General features: G+C 40.1%; 1 protein-coding gene across 1 annotated transcript in view; it reads left to right on the top strand.

Annotated features, from left to right (window-relative positions):
• The first annotated feature begins 1135 nt into the window (after positions 1-1135).
• The window catches only part of MDFIC2 (MyoD family inhibitor domain containing 2), a 46806-nt gene continuing 29921 nt past the window's right edge, over positions 1136-18020 (top strand). The window contains exons 1-2 of the mRNA XM_039734358.1: positions 1136-1273; positions 1942-2029. Coding sequence (XP_039590292.1) covers positions 1942-2029 — 88 coding nt within the window. The 5' untranslated portion in view covers positions 1136-1273. The remainder of the gene's footprint in view (positions 1274-1941; positions 2030-18020) is intronic.

Raw genomic sequence — 18020 nt, 5'->3', positions numbered from 1 at the left:
CCCACTGTGGTTGCAATTTTTCTGAAGTACCCTGCTTAAAACAGGTTTTCAAACCATGCAAGATAACCATGGCAATTTGGAGAGGTAAGCAGGCACTTAGCTAAAGATGGTAGAAGAATCTCAGTCAGGTTGGCACAGGAGATTAAAAAAAAAAAGAAATAAAACTTTTTTACATTTTTTTTCTAGCAAGAATGACATGTTATGGGAGGATAGAGGAAGATAATTGTCATAACAAAGGAATATGTTATTATTTATTGGCCACACTGAAGCACTGGAATCCTGGATTATAGTATCTGCTGACAAATGTTGCTTGAAATTTTGTAAATATCACTTAAAAAGTATGATAAATGAGTAATTCTGCACATACTCCACAACCAACCCTTTCAAAATTCAGTTCTGAGAAGCAGAGTGACTTTTTTTGTCCTATATGAAACGACAACATGCCTGAACACCCTAAAATCATCTTCTCTTTAGGCTTCATCCTACCCCTATTACCAGTAGAGCAATATTGCTGGTAACTGTAGCAAGAGGATTTTTAAAACCAACAAACAAATTGAACTTTGTAGTGACTCCAAGGTGTGGCACAGCCCACCCCGCTGGTCCCCTGCCCCCTTGTGCTGTCCCCAGCAGGGACCACTCAGCCCCGTGGCACTGGAGGGAAGGGCTGAGCTGCCCTTCATCCTCCTGGGCTGGGGAGGGTCACAACACTCAGCTCCCCACGGGCTGAGACCATTCCTCTGCCAAAATGACAGCTGTAAATAGATATTTGGTGTCTAATTTCTATATCCTTCAGTATCTTTACTTATATTTAGCCAAAACCATGACACATTTATCTGATTTGTTGCTATTAATTTCCTGGTTCCCTTTCTATTTTCTTCCTCCTCTCACAGATTCACTGGGTTATGAACTGCAGTAATAACATCTCCAAACCAATTTTTTTCTATTTGAAAAGCCTCTGATATTTTTTTTAAAACCACTCCAATAGTGCTGGGATACTCATTACCCTCCTCCTTCCCTCCCCAGCTCTAGAAGTGAATGCAAACAACAACGAGGGGGGGAGAAAAAGCCCCAAACCCTCAGCAGCAAGTTGGCTGATGCTGGCAGCAAGACAAATCTGGCACCACACAGCAGGCAGGCAGAGAGTGCACTGCTCATCCTTTCGGTTTGCCGTGTGTGGGAATGCTGGACACCAACACCCAGCGAGGGATCCGGCCAAGGGCTCCTCTCCTCGGCGCCTGAACCCTGCTGCTCTGTGCCTGGGTGGGAGATACAGGTAAAAAACAGAGGAATGCTTGAGATAACTGCCTTCTATTTCCACTGAATGCAGTTAGGAGAAGCCCAGGCTGCCTAATCTTATTCCTAGCACAAACCACAGTGCAGGGGCTGTGCACGTAATGCCCTCAGGTACCGGGACTCGCTCGGGATTCTTCGCTTTACAGCAAATAAATTGCTGCAAGTGGCAGTAAAGATTTTTTTTTTTTGGGGGGGGGTACATTATGTTCAAGCTGCCTTTATAAATATTTATTACTATTTGTATAATTATAGCTCTCTGACAGCAGGCTTTACAGCAACTTTGAGCCACAATAAACAGGCAGCCTGGATGCCTCCTCCCCAGCCTGACTGTACCTATTCTATGTGTTATATGTTTATCTATTACCACCACGCTTTGAGCTTATAATTTATTTCATAATGTAATTTATAGTTACATTACAGAAGCATCCCTCTGCAAACAGCAACCATGTAATATTGATAAAGCATTTAGGGACAGAACATAAATTCAACGGCTCAGATATTATGTAGTATCAATAATCTGCAGGGAAAAAAAGTGTCTGTATAAGTATGCACAATTTATTATGGCAGGAACCTAAACAGAGAACATCTTTCTCTGTCAAACTTTCTTTAAGAGAACTTGACATCCCCAAATTCTTTTCTCTCCCACAGATGTCAGAGGACAAGACAGACAAGGTAAAAATCAAAGCAGCTGAAAGTTTTGAACATGAAAAGCAAAATATTTCTTGGCTGAAAAAAGGTAAGTTACTTTGAGTTATTAGTTACTGGTTTGTGTTCAGACATTTCTCTTTTCTTAAAAAAAAAAGGCAGAAAATAGCCTATAGGCTTGGATATGGCCTGAAATTTCTGCTCAATGTGCACATACAATTTCTTTTGGTAAAGAAAGGCCTAAATTATCAAATTTTAAAGCAACCTGAAAGCTCATTTTTCTAATGTCCTTGCATTCCTGGGACAGTTTTGTTTGAGCTGACCTCTAAGTATGGATGATCATCTTATTTCTGATGAAAAGTTGTTAATAACTAAAACTGTTAATGAATTGGATTAATATTATTAGTAATTTTTTTCTCAAACATGAGTAAAGATCAAGCCTGAATCTTCAGATTTGGAAGTGTCTTATCTTAGAATAAAGTAACATCAGTTGTCTGCGCTTTGGATGTACAGAAACATAGACCCTCAAATGTAGACAAGTCATAAAGCCAAGCATGGGGGCCTTTCAGGTTTAAAAGGCTGAAAAAGAAATGGTGTTAAGTAGCTAATTTGCAACAAATACCAGTATTTCAAATACTACATTCTATTTTTAAGTTACTTTTTGTTTTAAAAAGAAAAAATTTGAAAGATTTCCTTATTGGTTGTACCGATAAAGAAGGAATCTTCTTAGGACATATTTCTTGCTGAAAAAAGCTGATTTGCTAAGTTAGAACATAGCTTATTACATCTTTATGCAAATTTGTTGGTCATAGCAGAATCCCTTTACTGCATTAATTACAGACAAGTAGGATTTGAATTAAATAGAAGTTCCAGGAGTAAGCTTTCAAGATGCACAGGATAGAAATTAAATGTCCATGGCTGGGTGCAAATTATGCTGTTTAATGAGAATAGTTGTATTCTAATCCTAAAAAATTATTTTGGGAAAACTCAACAAGTGACCTCATATTTTGAAAATGCTGACTATGAGAGTATTGGGCAAAAGGCACATTTATAGCCACTGTTATGTCATCTGTAAGATGTGCATCACTATTTTAAGCTCATGTCATTAGCTGTATCTTAGATCTTTCAGTTGCAAAGGAGTTTTCAGCAAAGCAGGCTTGAATTAATGTCCCTGCCTTGCAGCCTCCCATGTTTTTGCAGCATTTGAGCAGAAGGAAAAGCTCCTACTGGAGCAGGGCTCACTGACCAACCTGCAGACTTGGCTTGACTGGACACCCAAAATCCTCTGCTTGCAAGGGGTCCCTTAACTTCAACAACAACTCAGCAAGCAGAAACTTTGTAGTTTGAGTGTCCCAGAGAGGGACAGAGCTGAGTGAGCAAACAGCAAGCACGTAACTGAATTGAGTATTTATTCCATCGCTAGAGAGTAAAACACAACAGATCTGCGACTCTATAAAGGGATATAAAAGTCCAAAGGATTCTACCATGTCTCTGAACAGGGTAAGAGTGATGGCAAGGCCCTCAGAGTCCCATATTGTCATTTATCCTCTGGTCCAGACCTCCTCCAGGAGCCAATTACATCCCTCAGAGCCGTACCTGAACTCATTTCCCTTAGCTAGGCTGCTTCACAAGGTTTTATTCCTCCAGTTCCTAAGGAGAAACACTATGCAGAGTTTCAGGATCATTAGCAATGTTTTGATTGTTCTGTGCTTGGAGGAGCTACAATCTCTCAGAAAGAGCCAAGTGTTGACTATTGGCACTTCTCCTTTCCAAAGTGCCACCGAGCAGAATTGGGCCTTGAAGATCTCCTACAGAAGCTGAGTCAATAACTGAATGTGTCTCATGAGGAAAGCAAGTTTTCCTTGAAATAAGAATATGGAAATTATTTTATCTTAAATTGAAGTTTGTTTTTAAAAAAAATTGTTGTTGTTTCTTTGCTTTAAGCACTTCTGTGGTATGCACTGGGATTTTAGAATATGGTGAAACAAATTGTCTGGAGCAGAAGTTTAACTTCTATGTTTAAATGTTTTAAAAATACCTCATGTATAGATTTCAGGCATTCCAATAAACAAAGAATTGTGGAGAACAGACTTGTACTGTTTCCATCAGGCACAGTAAGAAGACTATATGTTCTTTTAGCATCCAGTGTTAAAGAAAAGTTATTTTTATTCATGGTTTCGTATTGATTATTTGTTCCTTCTAAAAGAAACAATAATGAACCACATAGTATCAGAAATAAACAACTAGGCTGTGGTCTTAGTGTCTTTCCTAGACTTCAGTTTTTCCTAATGCTTTGCAAAGTAAAAGCTCGTGGACTGGTTGTACTGTGGGTCAACAGCAAAATAAGGTATCTATAAATTTTTGTTGTCTTTCAGCATTAGAAACGGTTTAATCAGGGCAGAGGGATTTTGATCTGGCTGCCAGTTATTTATCTTCTACTTTTTCTTGGAAAAAGATAATTTAGTTCTGTCATGAACCCTCTAAAAGCAGAAATCAAAGCCTCATTCTGAGGGAGAACTTTCCCAAAGCAAAACAGAAACCAAACAAGCCTTGTCAGAAGTATTACAGAAAAACAGTAGGCTGGGCATCTAGGGCAGTATCTTATCAGCAGGAAGAGTACAAACAGTTCAGCTCATGGCTCTGCCTCTAAATAAGCCATTTTTACCCAGTGATGTGCCCTCACACCCCCGCCAGGGGTGCACCAGGAAACTGATGGCAGTTAGAGATGACACAGGGACAAAAATGTTGCACAAGTCAGCACAGTCTGGGAAATCATAATTATGGCCTTGGTCTGTATTTTTTAAAGGACAATGACAAATTTATCCTTTCCTTTTCTTTTTTCCCTTGTACTACAAGCCTTTTTCTGGTGAGGGGTCCTCTACAGCACTTGCAGAATGTAGAACCATAATGAAATAGTAATCAAAATGTAAACAGGGGAGAAGAGTGTTAAATGTGTTTTCTAGGTTAGCTTAGACTTCAAAAAGTCCCAAAACATCTTTATCTCTTGAGGCATTTAGCACTGAAGTCTAGATGTGGATAACATGAAAGACTCCCAGGGCTGAAAGCGAGAACAAGGATGGTGAAATGTTTACAGTCCTATTCCATGATGTCTCAGGGTAAGGAATATATACACCAGAAATGTTTTCTGATAGCATGGAATATTCTTCAGGACTATTTATTTCTAAAGATCCCACAACAGATGAGAAACCCTGCATCTGAAGGGTATGCAGCAGACCATCACATGCACATCAACCAGAATCTGTCTGAATGAGCATGGAGAAAAGGCAGCTCTGCTTGTCTGACCTCAACACTGCTGTGAACCAACCCAAGGCAAGACTGGGATATAGCAGCAAAACCAGACAATGACTCCTATTTTATGTAGGAGGGGAGACAATTATTGAAACTTTTTTCCTTCCATGAGAAGAAACAGAGTTGCTGGAGATGAGAGTTGGTTTTGGATGGAGATACAGAGATCCCCACATCAGTGCCTACAAAACATCCGGGCAGAGTGAAATACGGTTTCATTAGCAAAGAAGAACTTCAAAAGTTATCTGCCATAGAAAACTGGAGCAGGAATCTTCAGTGCATGTGCTATCCACACTTATGCACATTTTGCCCTGACATGCACAAAATAACATAGATGACAGTGCCTAGAATATGACAGGTATAAATAAAGAACAGCCAATATAACTTGAAGATAATATTTGAGAAATGTCCTCTGCAAGGCCTTGCATCCCCACCTGCTTCATGCACTCACAAGATTCCATGGCGAGAGAGTGACAAGAAAAGTGTGAGGTGTTTTAAAATTGAAAAAAATAAAATAATACAAAAAGGAGATATTTAAATTAGATGTTAGGAAGAAATTCTTCCCTGTGAGGGTGGGGAGGCCCTGGCACAGGGTGCCCAGAGCAGCTGTGGCAGCCCCTTCCCTGGAAGTGTCCAAGGCCAAGCTGGATGGAGCTTGGAGCAACCTGGGATAGTGAAATGTGTCCCCACCCACAGCAGGGGGTGAAACTGGATGCTCTTAGAGATCCCTTCCAACCCAAACCATTCTAGGATTCTGTGATTTGATGAGAAACAAGCAGATCATCACACCTCAAACAGGAAGAACCTCTGTGCCCCTAACCCAACATTAGAGGGTCCTGTAAAATCTGGAAGCCACACAAGACATGCCTTTAGAAAGGCAGTACTCAAGGATGAGCAGCAGTCCCAGGAATTTGCTCTGGGCTGATCCCACCTTGCTCAACACAGCCTTTCCACAGGGGCCAGTGGCTCCTTCCACCATGGCAGTGATTTAGGGCCAGATTAGCAGCCATCTGGTGGGAAAGGAGGGAGGTCAAAGCAGAGCTAAATTCACACCAGCCTCAGCATGTGGCTTTTGGAGCTCCTTACAAACAAATCTCTTGGTATCACTTGGTGATTACAGCCATATGGAAAGCAGTGGGAGCAGGCGGGAGCTTATCTGACGGACATAAAGCTATAAAAGGTGACACTGATTTTGCACAGGGACCACAGTGGTCTGTTCACTATTTCTGCCTCCACTGCAAATGCAAGGGGGAAAAAAAAATGTTTGAGGGCCTCACACTGCCCTCCCACGGTTTCATCCCAAACTGGCCACGGCAGCCCAGGAACGCAGATCCAAGTCACACAGAAATGAAATTTCATTTCAGGATATTTTCACACAAAGCCCTCCTGTTTTATGCTGCCCAGCTGTGTACACAAATGCCCTCCATATATAACTTCCAGTGAAAAGTTAATGAAATGGCTTCCTTGCTCTCTTGCCAAAAATATAACTGAAAGTCTAATCTCAAGACTTTCTCCAAAATAGCCCCTTTTTGCACTAAAATTCTCATAAATCAGAAACATTTTTGTCTAAAATAAGCCTGTTTTCATTGTCTTGCAAATAGTAAAAAGTCTAGCCCCAATTTCTTTAATCCATTGCTCCAGCCAGCAGATTTTTGCTGTAGGGTGAAATTCAGCCCAGTACTGAGGGTCAGTGCAAGGTCAGCACTTAAACCATAAAATAGGGCTTAAGTGGTAAATAGAGCCTCTGTTCAGGATTATATTTCACCCCTTAAAAGGACTACATTTCATATGGAAAGAGAGATTTACTTATATCATAGACCTGGCTGTAGTGGCATTATTCAAATAATATCTTATTCCAGTATTAGTTCCATTGGGTGAGACTGGGTCACATTTCTTCGTGGTACATCCCAACACAGGAGCAGACTATTCCTGTCTTCACCAAAACTTCCCACAGCCTGGTCCTGGGATAAGGGAAAAACCTTTCTATATGGCAGCACTCAAAAATGCCTTTTCCCAAGAACACTTCTCTCCCATTTACCCACGGGCTTGAAGAGACTTTTACAAGCATTAATAAAGTGGGAAGGACACAATGCCACAAGACTGGTATTACAGAAGGAGAATTGTCCTGGAGACACTCAGGGAATTTCCCAGTTTTTACAACCTTCCAGTTTTATCCCTGGTTTGGGAGGACTGGAGTAAAAGTACAAGGCTTTTACTTTTGCTGAGACTATTCTCAGCAGAGTGTTTTGATCTGACTTGCATCCCTTCATTTAGGGAGTTAAATGACATTTTTAGAATTTCTTCCTAAAATTTCACAAGTCAGTGAATGCAATTTTACATACAAGGTTGGACACTTGTTTCCTGAATTTTGCTGACTTGGGTCCAGAAGCTTTTTTCACTCTCTTCTTTCAGCCTGAATTAAGTCATTGCATTGAAAAGCTTTATAGAAGACTGATAGCAAAGAATGACTTCTCAGTTTCATGTAACAGAAAATGCCAAATGCTTCTCAGATGAACACTATAATCCAAGCAGACGGGTTCCAGATAAGAACACAACACACACAAAAAAAAAAGAGCACATTTAAAAACTGATGACAAGGATCCCAGGGGGCTCAAATTCCTGGAAGATGCCTTGTCAGCTTCAGGACTATGACCAAATGAATTAATGAAGACAACCCTTCCTTTAAGTTGTAAAACAGCAGATTTAAAGACTCTTCCAATGGAGAGGGAGTATATGAAATCTGCAATAGTCCCAGCTCACCACTCCTAATTACAATGTTATAAACTGAGGGGTCCCTGACCTTCGAGCTGGAAGATCCCTGAAGATGTAAGACTTTGGATGTACAGACAAGGGTATTTCTCTGGGTGATAGTGTTAAAGGTTTAAAGTCATGCTCCTATATGGGGATATCCTGGATATCTATTATAAAAATATACATGAATGTTTATTTAGGTTTGATTGCCTGAAGTAAATTTGTTCTACAAAGGAAAAGTTTATTTCATTCAACTGCCAGTTCTGGGGAAGACCTGAATGTATTGTTTCATTCACTACTGGAAGTCCTCCAGACCAACTCTGTTCTTTGCTGTACTTGGACAAAATATTCAGAATTTTGCCCATCGTTGTGTCAGTTGAACAAAACATGAAATAACAGTACAGACACTCCTTAGTTGTTGAATATCTCAGCAACATAAACATTAAAGCAGAACCCACATGTCCAAGGGCCTCCATAGCACTTCCTACTTAAGATGGCAAATTGGTGCATGGAAAATCTTAGCCTAAGGGTCAGTGTCAAAGAGATGAATAATTCCATTAAAGCAACAGAGCTGCACTGACTTTCAAAAGATCTGATTTGTCCCAATATGCTCAAGAATAGATAGCACTAATCATCTCAGAGCATCACTGCAGAAGGAGGAACAAAACCATGGCTCATTTTACCACCTCAGTTCATAAAGGGAAGGGTCAAATGCCAAACTGCTCTGCTAGATCAGAGGCAGTGCAAGCCCAACACAACAAAAACTATGCAGGCCTGATTTACTTTGAGTTAGAAGGCAGAATAATCATGGATTATTTACAGCCAGTTTTCATGTTTTATTGGCCTGGGAGATTTCACACTGGTATGTGGAGCCAAACTGACAGTCACAGTCCTACACAGGTGTAGAAAAATCCTTATTATTGGAGCAGTTCAATGAAATATTCTGATTAAATATGATTAGATTATGAAAAAAAAATAGACCTCCCCTCATCTGACTGAATATTTCCAATCATTCTCTAAAATACAAGTCTTCTAATTACTCAAGACAAAATGGTGTGTGGATGGGCTAAATACTGGACAGGCTGGTGGTCTATTGCTTTTGAAAGATATTACAGGAAAAAAGATCAGAAGTGAAATTAGTTTAAACCTTTCTTGTTAGCTGAGATTCAACAGAATTATTTTCCATCTATTTTTTAATGAATATTTAGAACCAAGTCCAAATGGAAAGAGACATTAAAATTCTAAATGACCAGTAATAAAATCCTGGACACAAACCCCTGCTCAGAACATCTTGATTATTAGATCTGGGACTTCAGATCTGGGCTCAGGACACATGAACGTGAGAGTACTCAGATTCACTCCTTCCAGAAGAAGACTCTCATCCCCAGGTATCAGATACTCTGTGCAATATCATGGTTTGAAGATTCCCAAGTGTGTCTGTCTGGACTGACCACTTAAAGCTCATTGCTCCAGAGAGGTAGAGGGAAGGACACCTGAGTGAAAGGATGGCCTCTAATTCTGTCAGGGAAAGTATTCAGTTATCAGTAAAAAGTGGAAAATCTTTGAGATTTAACACCTCATCCAACTTTAATTCCTTGTTTCCTCACCTATCCCCTCACCTTTTGAATCCCAGCCTCCTGACCCTCTGCATGCACTGTTGTAGAAGGTTGAACCTGGGAGTCTGCTGCCTGCTGGACAGAAGGGCACATGCAAAAATGAGGTGCTGAAGCCCTCAGTGTCAGTGTCAGCCCTCAGTTCCTTAATAACTCCTACTGCTCCTGAGATTCATCTCTTTGAAGAGAATTGCACAAGGCCTCTTAACCCCCTAAGTGATATTTCAGTGTTGCAGAGATCTTTGTTATCCCCCTAAACTAAATTAATTTTTATTTTATAGGAGTCAAACAGTCTCTTAGGGTCTCTTGATTATATAGTCTCATTCTAATTTCAGTCTTTAATCTGAATAAACACATTAGAAAAACACAGACACAATTAACTTAATCATAAATTCAGATGGATTGTTTATTATCTGTCTACTTAATGTGCTTATGATTGCAGCAGTTAAACATGATAATGTTGTCTTCTCTCATGTATAAATGAATACACACAGCACAGAAATATGCCCAGGAAGAAAAAACTTCTCCCTGAATACATCAGTGGGCTCCAGATACAGAGAAGTAGATGCACCAGTCACTGCTGTGCTCTACAGAAAAACAAACATTGCCATGATATTGTTGAGACATGAGAGAACTGATTACTGACAGATCATGGTCTTCTTGCTGAAATAAGTCTACAAACAGCTTCATATGAAAGGAGATGCTACTGCAGCAGAGAGGCAGCTAGGAACAATCTCTGCTTATATCACTGCACCTGCAATTCGAAGGAAGTGTAGATTTTGGGTAAATAAAACCACTTGAGTTCTTCAGAGTAAGGTACAAGTCAAATCAGTATCTTCCAACTAAAGAAAACTCAGACATCAGATTTAGGGAACTTTCTGCTTTGTGATCTTTGTAAATATAGTTGTCTTAAATAGAAGTTAAACCCTTTCAGCACCAAAAATTGTGTTTAGTTACATGCCCATGGCAACTAAAACTTGTGCCAAAATGTTTTCATGTATCCACAAATGCTTGGATGCCAGAATTTAAATTGGAATATGATTCTTCCTGTTCCTACAGCATGTTGAATATGAATAATTATTTCAAGCATGCGTCCAAGTTAAGTTGTTGATTATTACTCAGACTTCTCTGTCACTAGACTAGTTTTTTAATAACTACACAGTATTCCATGCTGAAGTTTTATTTGCCTTCACAATATTCAAGTTTTAACTGAATTTAAAACCCACTACACTTTTCCCCCTCAAACAAGAGCCTCTAAAAAGTATCTACTATGAAAATTCATGAGCAAAGAGGAAGAAGAGGGAAGACTGAAAACTCAAAAGTCATTTCAAGTCTCTTCAGTTTCACTTTCTCAACAGTTTCCCTCATCTATAAACACTAAAAAACCAAATTTACTTATTAAAAGAAAAAAGTTGTAGGTTAATTTTGAAGCCTTGAAGTCCATGCTTATATTCCAGGAGTGGGCAAAACAATATGAGAGATGATGAGATTAGGGGAAGAAAGCCAAGAGAATCATAGGAAAAAGCAATTATGGCACCTGGTAGTCATTCTGGCTAGATGACGTGGTGACGAAATTTATTGTCAGCAGGTATTTTAAGTGCTTACTATTTAAAAAAATACTATTGCTATTATAAAACAAGGCATATAAAATCTAGCATAAAGTATTTGAACTATATCCAATTCAGCTTCCAGCTAAGCAATCCTTTTTCCTTTTCCAAGTTTATTTATGATTTAGATAAATAAATAGCCCCTGAGCTTTAGGAAGATATTCACTTCACACTCTTGGTCACCAACTTTATGATCAGCCCGGTTCCATCAGAAATGGTAACCATTGAGCAAAGAAATTCCAAACAGCAGTGGAAGCTTCCCCAGCTCTGACTTGGAGGGAATCACCAATACTTGTAGAAGGATAGTACAGTCCCCATGCCTTGAAATTTTTTCATGAAAAAATAAATAAAATATAAAATCTCAGCAGTGGTTTTTACAGTATGACACAGCAGTATTACTTGCATTAGGCCAATTTACCACTTATGATAGCAGTAATAGCACTAAAAGCCAATAAAAGCGGTCTGTTCGTTCAGAGATTGGCTTTTATGGCTTATTCTAAATATTATCAAGTGAATCAAAAGCTGTCATTATAGTGTCTAAAAAGCCTTCGTACCTTGTAAGCAAACAGTGTGACTTTGACAAATAATCATTAATATGCCTGTGTGAGACCAGGGCTAAAAGAGAAAGAAAAAGGAAAACCCAATATTTCACTTTACATAAATCATTAAGATCATTACAGTTAAATTTCACACAGAATAAAACAGATTTATATGTACAATGCCATAGTTTTCCCAAGTTGGGTTTTTTTATCTCTCTACATTTTCATAAAACAAGAACTTGTCAGAACACTGAGCAATGGATGATTGGACTACAAATATGCATCTTCATCAGCTCTGGGAAAACAAATGGTGCACATGTCTAGGCAGTGTCTATTGAGCCACATCCAACCTGATCTTCCCTGACTCTCATCCTGCCTGCCAAACATTTCTTCCTCATGTTTTTCTGCTGCTGAACCTTACAGGGGTGGTCTCTCAAGGTCACAGCTCTGACAGGCAGATATCCCTGCTGGCTGGCTCTACAATGCCCTCATTTCTTATTGGACCCCTTGGGTAGGCATTGCCTGGGCTCCCAAGGGACAGGGAGGAGGATGGACAAGATGGAAACATGGCAGGAGCTTCAGGACACCACGTGGATGGGACATCACATGTGGGAAGGGTGAGCACAGCACCACATAGGAGTGTAGGTATTGGAAAAGCTGGGCATGGATTGTACGAGAGCTTGATTACATAGTCCAGACTTTTCTCGATTAAAGAAAAACTGTTAATACATAAACTAATAACTAGTGTTAATCAAATAACAGTAGAATCTCAGCTGTGCACACACCACGTGCCCCTTCTGCTCACAGAATTATTTTTCAGTGCAATGCCAGCAAGAGAGTTTGAGAGCCCCAGTTATGCTGAGCACCTCATGAGGAGTCTGTCCTTAGGTCCGCAGGGCACAGCACTACCCCAGCCTCCCCTCAGCCCCCAAACCACCCTCAGTGACCTTTTAACCACTCTGGCAGACATCCAGGCTCCAGGCATGAGACCATGAGCCTGGGACAAACTCAGAGCCCTGGGCCAGGCATGGCCACCTGTCAAGTGTCCTTGACTACAAGACTTGGGCAGCTGGCTGAAGCATTCCTGCTCCCACAGGTAGTGCTGTGGCTCCAGGAGTATTTTTTGCCCACTCTATTTACAGTTCTGGGGGCCCCCAGGGATGGCCAGCTGGCATGGACAGCGTTATGTGATCCACTGTCCAGCTGCACCGAGCACATGGACAAGCAGGAACATGTGGTGCTGCCCTGCCAGGGGAATTATCCCCCCAGCACAGCCCTTCAACAGCCACGTGTGTTTTGCAGGCAATTTATGAGAGCAGAAAACCAACAGACCTCCCATTCCAAGCTTCTCATTTCTTTGGCTGTTTTTCTTTTTTTCCCCCATGAAGAACTTTCCAGAAACAGTACATTAAGAGTGAGTTAGAAAGATCCCAGGTAAAAACTGGTACTCCAGGTTTTGCCTAAGGTATCCTAAACCATGGTAGGAAACCTGTTAGAATTTACTACCTGCTTGTGTTTAGCCAAGAAGAGGTGTATTATATCCTTTAAATCTACACCAAGTAAAGCTGCTTCCCTAAAAAACCCACCCATTGAATTATTGCGTTTGGGTTGAAATATTACCCACCCATTGAATTATTTGAGTTTGATTGTTTCAACCTAAAAAGTAAAAAAAAAAACAGATAAGAACTGCTGATCTACTTAGAGCCACAGAATATTTTGGGATGGAAGCACCCTTAAAAAGACCATCTTGTTCCCACCCCCTGCCAGGGGCTCAACCTTACAAGGCTAAAAGGAACCTCATCTTTCAGACAGAGTGCAGCAACTACCAAGGTCCCTGCCACACCCAAAACACAAATTAAACATCTGCTTTCCTATGCCCAGGCTTAGGTGTTTTAACAGAGGATCAGCTGTGAAAATCTAGAGAACAGAAGCTGCACAATGAAATTGGTATTGTCAGTGTTCCTCTCCCAGTATTTTGCAGTGCTGATTTTAGTCCCCAGCATTCCTATAAAATGGGAGAAAAAGATCTTGCCACTCAAAGATTTTAGAGGTTTAGTCTGTTTAGTTTTCAGGCTGTGGGTCTGCAGTGCATGGATTAATCACACACAGTTTTCCTGTATTATTTTTCCCAAGGCTTCAATCTCGCTATACTTTTGCCCCACCTTCATTCCTGTCACACTCAAGTTCTCTATTACTGCTGAAGAAAATCAGAGCACAGGACAGTGCAGGTTGCTGTGCAACCCAAAACAACCCATGCACATGCTGACAAAATGAAAACATCGGATACGATTCTTTAGGCCAAGACTTCAAGAGCAGAGTCACCAGAATTACTCATATGCCTGAAGTTAGGCTTGTGCTTAGGCCTGTTGCTGAATCTGCTTCTGATAGAAGATGAAGAATGCCTTGGTTTTGATTAGAGCCCACATCTTGGCTATAGTGTTGCGCTGTTTCTAATTGTTGGTGTAGTCAAGAAACTCTATCCTTCCACTTGAGACCACCTGGAGAAATACATTCCTCTCCCCACCCCCCTAAACTTCTCCCAGGAGCCCAAAACTTGGCATTTATATAATACATATTTTCCATTCTCCCCCCACTAATGAGATGCATTGATATTTTTACCTGCTTGTGCTGTGTTTTGTTAATGGGAAATGTTTCAAACACTGCGTGGTAATGGGATATGGGATTATGTATTTATTAATCTCAAGAGCACTGTGTAGACCATACCAATAAGTTACAAGCAAACTGGCAGCACAGGGTTTGAGTTCTGGCAGGGAAACTCTTCCAGGCCTTGCTTGTTGGGCTGCTTTAGGCTGAGCTTTGAAAGTTTGTGCTGGGCTAGAGCTGCTTGGGTCAACTGTGATGCAAACGGGCTGCACTGACCCCTCTGCTCTGGGTCAGTGGTGTCACAGCCAGGGTGACACCCAGGAGAGGCACTTACAGCAGCTGATCAATGTGGTTTGTTGCATAATATAGAAAACCTTGTGACATGCAGAGAAAATTTAAAAAAAGTTAGTCATGGTGCATCTCCATTGAGAGAAAAAAGCTCCTTCCACCCTTGGAATTTGTGTTTACATGCAGTGATGTCTAAATCTGTCTGCATGTGAGTTCACAGCAGATGCTGCAGTCAAATACCCCCTCCACCTTCTCTCCTGGCCCAGCAGGTCAGCCTAGAGTTCTCAGCTAGGTGGCTTTTACAGAATTAAAGACCTTTTTTTCCATGACTGAAAGACTGTCACTTGAAGATGAAGCCTGATTCACCTCCCAGAGGAAAATTAGAGAAAGTTTGATGGATTTGCCCTCGGTAATATTCAAGTTTGTATGCAGCAAGAAAAGGAAATAAAAACTAATGGAAAGAGACATTTCCTCTAGGATCAAAGCGGAATTCTTGCAAGAATGCAGTCCCAGACTTTACTCAAAAGAAACAGTTGTGAGGTCAAATGATTCACTAAGTCCAGCTTTGCTCAGGCACCTTGTTTTCCCTTATGAGGTAAAAAAACTTGACAAATTTTTACTTTTCACTTGAGGTTCTCAAATCCTTTTCAGCACTTAACCACTAAAGCAGCCTATTTGCTCCATGAAGGTGATTAATAGGAGTGGAGGTGAAGCAATTACTTAGAAGTGTGATTGCTTTTGGTATATGTAATACTTGGATATTCTAAATATCCAGCTTTATGGGTAGCTGAGACCCTTGGACTGCAGTTTCCAGTGCCCAGCACCTCTTAATGAACTCTGCATATAGCCAAGAAATAAACAGAAATAATTTTAGCACCCAAAATTTATAGCTGTAGATGAGGTAAAAATCACAAAGGACTGACATTGGCTTTAATGAGAGAAATGAGCCCTTAATAAAAATGCCAGTACTGAATTGTTAGAATCTGGCTTTCCCTGATTGTCAGTCTCATTTTCTGTTGCTTTATCACTCTTAAAAATTAAAAAAAAAAGTGGCAACACCTACATTTCTGGCCTGTGATAACCTTCTTTGTGCAATACCAGCCTGTTCAAAATATTGCATTTCATTTTATCAGCTCTGAAATGAAGCCCTAGAATTGGTTTTAAAACTAAACTTTCATGCCCAAAAATAAACATTTTTGAGGCAGATGCTCACAGCTTTGTACATAAATTTTAAGTCTCACTCCAGGACTGGTCACTCTGACCTCCTTCTCCCATCAGTGTCCCCACTGGAATGCGGGTTTCTTTAAAAATTAGATCAGAATCCTGTAAGTGCCTGCAAATCCTGGTTTCCCTTGGACTGCCAGGGAAGAGGCAGCAGTCACCATTAGCCAGGTACAACACTGGGGTTGTTGGCATGGCTCTTGCCTTGGAATGTATGTAAATTTACATTACAGTTATTTAAGCAGCTGATTTTAAACTGCTTTCTTCATCTACATTGCCCATAATGTACACTACAAAATCCTTATTTTCACTATGGTGAAGACTGCCTAAACTCCAGCTGGATAAAGACTCTATTTGCTTTGTCTAAACAGTGCAAGCTCTCCCATATTCAATGACTACTGGAATTATTGTGTGATCTTTTCAGCTTCTAATGCATATTAATTTGTAATATACAAAACCCTTCAATAAATAATTGTGCAGACTGAATAAAAAAGCAATTTAAACTTTCCCCCCCCCCAACTGGAGACACTTTTTACAAATAGTTCTTTTAAGTAGTCTTAATAGTATCTCTTTAATATTGCCATTAAAATTCACCAGAGTTCAAGAGCAGAGCAAATTTACATCTGTTAAAATAATGGAATTGACACTGATATTACATCATTGCTATTTTAAATAATCATTCTTCATAATTCTAACCTACTTGCTTTAAGTTGCAAATAAAGGGCTTGTTCCTACTTTCATCAAAGTGGATGGCAAAACTCCCTTTGGCTTTCAGGGAGCAGCACCTAGGTTTAGACAGGGCTCTCTGCTGGTGTGTTGGGGTTTGACTGCAGTCACTAAAGCAGCAAAGAATAAATCCCTCTGGAAGAAAAATTACTGACAGGGGTTCTGTGAGCTCCAGACAGAGAGGATAATTGTACTGGGCTAGCCTGTTCCCAAAAATCACAGAGCTCCATAGACTACTCTGAGTTCCAAGGTATTTTTGCTTATTTTCACAAGAAAGCAACATTTTATATAGGTGGTTTTTGCCATTTTAGTGCAATTTTGTGGTTTTCCTTCCTTAAAATTTTGGGAAAGGTTGTTTGAAAAGAAGCATAATGACAACCCTTACAAATTCACTTTCTCTTGGGAGAACATTAGAACCTTCACTGAAATTACGTAAGTGTTCTATGAACAATCCAAACTGAACCTAAAGGAATTAAAAATATATACCATACACAGCTGGAAAGCCACCTAGAAGGTGAATCAACGTAGTTCTTTCCCTGATGACAGCAGAAAATAAAGCAAGGATTTTTAAGCAATGGAAAGGATAAAGGCTATAGCTGACACTATTTAAAACTGGAGAAAAAAAATAGACTTTTCATTATCCATTTAGCACTCAAATGAACACAGTTTTGTACCTGACTTTACTTGAGCTGCTTTTGTGTTCTTCAGAAAAAAATAAATCTGTGTCCACATTGCAGCTTATCATCTGTAAAAATCACCACAGTTCAGTTGTCCATGCAGACCTCAAGTTTTCAGGGACGGAAATGTTTCACCTGTATCTGCACTGAGCATTTAGTGTGACAGATTTCTGACCATGGCAGAAATCACCAGTCACTCCTCATAGCAACTTTGTGCTAATGCACCACTGAAATATGCTGAACATTTACAGGACAATAACCACCAGCTGAGTCTTAACCATAATTTTGCACTGCAGTAACAGGGCTGTTACATGTTATCTGGGAACCAGAGAACTTTATTAGCACTGTCATAAAAGCTAAAGCAGAATCAACCCCTTGTCCTAGCACCACTGACACTGCCTGTTATAAATAAGATATCCATCAAACATACTTAGACTCTAACTGAAATGGCAATTGCCTTGGGTGTCTTTAAGGGTAATTTGATTTAAAAGAAAACCACATGAGAGAACAAAATGTGACCCTTTACTGTGAAGAAAAGCACAAGTAAGCAGTACCACCAAAACCAGGAGGAAACAAATTATTCCAGAAATATCAAGTTTTGAAGAATCTGCAGTGCCGACTTCTTTACTCCACTTGGAATTACTTACCCATTATATAACTTTCCTCTTTCACAGTGGGACACCTGCCCTTGTGCTCATTTGGGGAAAAGAATGAAACACAGCTTGAATGCTAGGGAAATGTTTTCCAAGC

The sequence above is a fragment of the Passer montanus genome, unplaced genomic scaffold (assembly GCF_014805655.1).
Source record: "Passer montanus isolate IOZ18808 unplaced genomic scaffold, ASM1480565v1 scaffold9, whole genome shotgun sequence".
In the NCBI taxonomy this organism is placed as follows: domain Eukaryota; kingdom Metazoa; phylum Chordata; class Aves; order Passeriformes; family Passeridae; genus Passer; species Passer montanus.
This window is presented reverse-complemented; position numbering and strand designations above follow the sequence as displayed.